The sequence below is a fragment of the Bidens hawaiensis genome, unplaced genomic scaffold, assembly GCF_021521415.1.
Source record: "Bidens hawaiensis isolate Kalapana, Puna unplaced genomic scaffold, B.hawaiensis_p1.1 tig00003004_1, whole genome shotgun sequence".
NCBI lineage: Eukaryota > Viridiplantae > Streptophyta > Magnoliopsida > Asterales > Asteraceae > Bidens > Bidens hawaiensis.
Genome location: NW_027491161.1, coordinates 2,862,552 through 2,865,776, shown reverse-complemented (window position 1 = coordinate 2,865,776; position 3,225 = coordinate 2,862,552). Strand labels below are relative to the sequence as shown.

The following is a 3,225-nucleotide window of genomic DNA, read 5'->3' as shown; positions in this document are numbered from 1 at the left end:
CAGAAGATAAAATGAATAATTCTCAAATACAAATATAGGAGATGTATGAAACATACAGTAAAGAAAAGAAAAGATAGATATTTTATTCATTCCATAGCTGGCTATATATAGCCGTACAAGAGAACGTGCAAATACGGAAAATAAGGAATAAAATACTACCTAATGACCATTTCTACCTATAGACTCGGTACACCACTCTCCACGTACACTTCCATGTAAATCGGTCAAACCAACTACCAAGTCTACTAAATTAAACTATTAAATAAAATCAAATATAAAACCACAAACACATGTCTTCAAACTCCAGCCATGCAGCTCACGTGATTCTTGAAGCCATGCTTATTCATGCATCCAACTAAGTAAACTCAAACCAATCTAAAGTACTAACGACCCAACCCAATAAATAAATGATTAATTCTAACAATCACCTCCTTAATCGTTTATTTATACCATGACTCATGGTAATGTCAGCTCCTCCTCAATCAAATTCGCTTCTTCATTTTTCAACTTCGGACACTCGTTGTTATAATGACCATATTCTTCGCACTTATAACATTTTACGTGACTTTTATCCCGAAACCGCTCGTTACCATCTCGACCCCTCACGGACCCACGACCTCTTCCCCGGCCACGCCCAAAGCCATCTCGGTTCAAGTTTCCACCGCCATAATTTTTACACCCGTGCGATTTTTCTTAGCTAGCCAACAACAACCCACCTTGAGTATCCTCCGTTTTCTCGGCCCCTTTTAAGCGCTCTTTGTACGCCTTCAACCTACCAACGGCTTCATCAAAAAGCATGGAGTCTAAATCAAAACATTGCTCTATGGAAGCAAGGATTTGGAAAAACGATTTAGGCATCGAGTCAAGTAGCCTTTTCACCAACTCTACTTCTTCAAGTTCATGACCAACACTACGTACCTTTGAGGCTATACCTCTTAACTTAGTAACGAAATCATCAACCGTTTTGCCCTCCTTCATCCACAAACTTTCAAGCTCCCGCTTCAACGTTGCAACTCGAGTCATTCTCACCCGATCAATACCCAAATACCGCGTCTTCAATCCATCCCACACTTGCTTTGGGTCGACGTAGTTCCCCATTTGTTGCACCATTTCTTCTGGTATAGCTTGCAACAAGAAAGCAAGTGCTTGTTTCGATTTCCTTTCATCCGGTTTATCACCCAACGCCCTCGATACGACAGTCTCTCATATGCCATTAGCATCCATAATGGCCTTAACCTTGACCGCCCACACCGGATAGTTAAAACAGGAATTTAGAACGACATCGAACCAGCCTCCCTAACCGGTACTAGTGCCATTTGTTTTCTTCTTTTTGACAGCTTCAACTCTTTTCACGATAAAACCCGTTCCAAGAACTCTATTACACCGATCAAGAAAACAAGCTACCGCTTTTACCGTTTTCTTTAACCCGCTAAACGAACAAAATCCAAAGGCGTCTTCTTTGACGGATTTTTTCACATTCGTTTCTCACGCACCTCCGTCGGTTAGAGTCTTCCAACGAACAGGTTGATCAAGAGTAAAAGTTGTACTCGTATAATTTCAGCCTACAACCAACTACTCACATCCCCTTTAAACTAAACGAAGCTCTGATACCAAATGTTAGTTATCAAGCCTTTATAGCTCTCACTAAGAACTCACGAACAAATAACTTGCAGAAGATAAAATGAATAATTCTCAAATATGAATTTAGGAGATATATGAAACATGCATTAAAGAAAAGAAAAGATAGATATTTTATTCATTCCATAGCTGGCTATATATAGCCGTACAAGAGAACGTGCAAATGCAGAAAATAAGGAATAAAATACTACCTAATGACCATTTCTACCTATAGACTCGGTACACCACTCTCCACGTACACTTCCATGTAAACCGGTCAAACCAACTACCAAGTCTACTATATTAAACTATTAAATAAAATCAAATATAAAACCACAAACACATGTCTTCAAACTCCAGCCATGCAGCTTACGTGATTCTTGAAGCCATGCTTATTCATGCATCCAACTAAGTAAACTCAAATCAATCTAAAGTACTAACGACCCAACCCGATAAATAAACGATCAATTCTAACAGGGGGAAGGTACAGACTGTGAAAGCAATTTTCGTAGGTCTGGGATGTCGAGACGAACGTGTGGATATATTTTTAGCCAAAACGGAGTTCGTTTGATAGGGTTTTGAGTTATTCGACTATTAACACGTAAAACCGAACGCACCTGAAGTTTGTTTTATGTTTTGACAGATTTGGGGGTAGGTTCAGCCTGTGAAAGTAATTTTCTAAGGTCCGGCATTTCTAGACGAGTTCGTGGATATGTGATTTGTGCCAATCGGAGTTCGTATGGTCAAGTTATGAACGTTTCAGTTTCTTTTGTTCGCGATGGCAGTTTAGGATGTTGTGCGTATGGGTTCAAATAACTTATAATCGAATGAATGACTCGGTGAATATTTTATGTATTGTTGGTATGGTTATGGGATATGACAATTTTTCAGGAATGAGGTCTGAGTGCGTTTTTCGTTAATATTATTTATAGGTTATTCTTACGCAAGTGAGTGCGTCGGTCGTACGGATTGGGAACCTTGTGAAGTTTGAGATTAGGGATTTTGTTTCTATTGGATTCTAAGGTATGTAGTTAGTATCATATATAAATTTCATGGTCATTGGAATTGGTTAGGTTGGTCAATTGTTAATAGTTTGGAAACTATGATTTCGGTCGTTTAAATTGTTAATTGTTGCGTTTCGCGTGTTGTTTGAGGGAATTAACAGCCAATTCAGATTGTGTATTTAATATGATAAACGGTCTGTGAAAATATTAACTTTTAATAAAACGGGGCTAAATTGGTTGGTGATTGCTCAAACGGTTCGGTAGAGCGTGAATTCTCGCTTAAACGGTAATTCGTGTGTTGTACAAGGGAATTGCCGACCCATTTAGCTCGTGTAGTGAAGTGGGGGCTTATTGGCTGCAATAATGCTATATTTTATCTATATGGGGCTGAGTTGGTTGATGATTGCTCAAACGGTTCGGTAGAAACCGAATTCTCGCTTAATCGGTAATTCGTGCGTTGTACAAGGGAATGGCCAACCTATTCAGCTTGTGTTGTGTCGTGTGGGCTTATGGGCATTAATGAAAGCAAATTTTATCTAAACGGGCCCGTTATGTTTGATACTTACTTAAACGGCTCATTAACGCACGACTTAGACAAAATTAA

The 3,225-nt window shown here is 39.1% G+C and overlaps 1 protein-coding gene across 1 annotated transcript; it reads right to left on the bottom strand.

Moving 5' to 3' along the window:
* Positions 1-693: 693 nt before the first annotated feature.
* On the bottom strand, positions 694-1,110 carry LOC143621999 (uncharacterized). The gene has a single exon (XM_077093259.1). It carries the CDS (start codon positions 1,108-1,110, stop codon positions 694-696), a length of 417 nt encoding a protein of 138 aa, XP_076949374.1.
* Positions 1,111-3,225: the final 2,115 nt, after the last annotated feature.

Coding starts and splice junctions, on each gene's coding strand:
- LOC143621999 (XM_077093259.1), bottom strand. CDS start 1,110: ATGGTGCAACAAATGGGGAACTACGTCGACCCAAAGCAAGTGTGGGAT.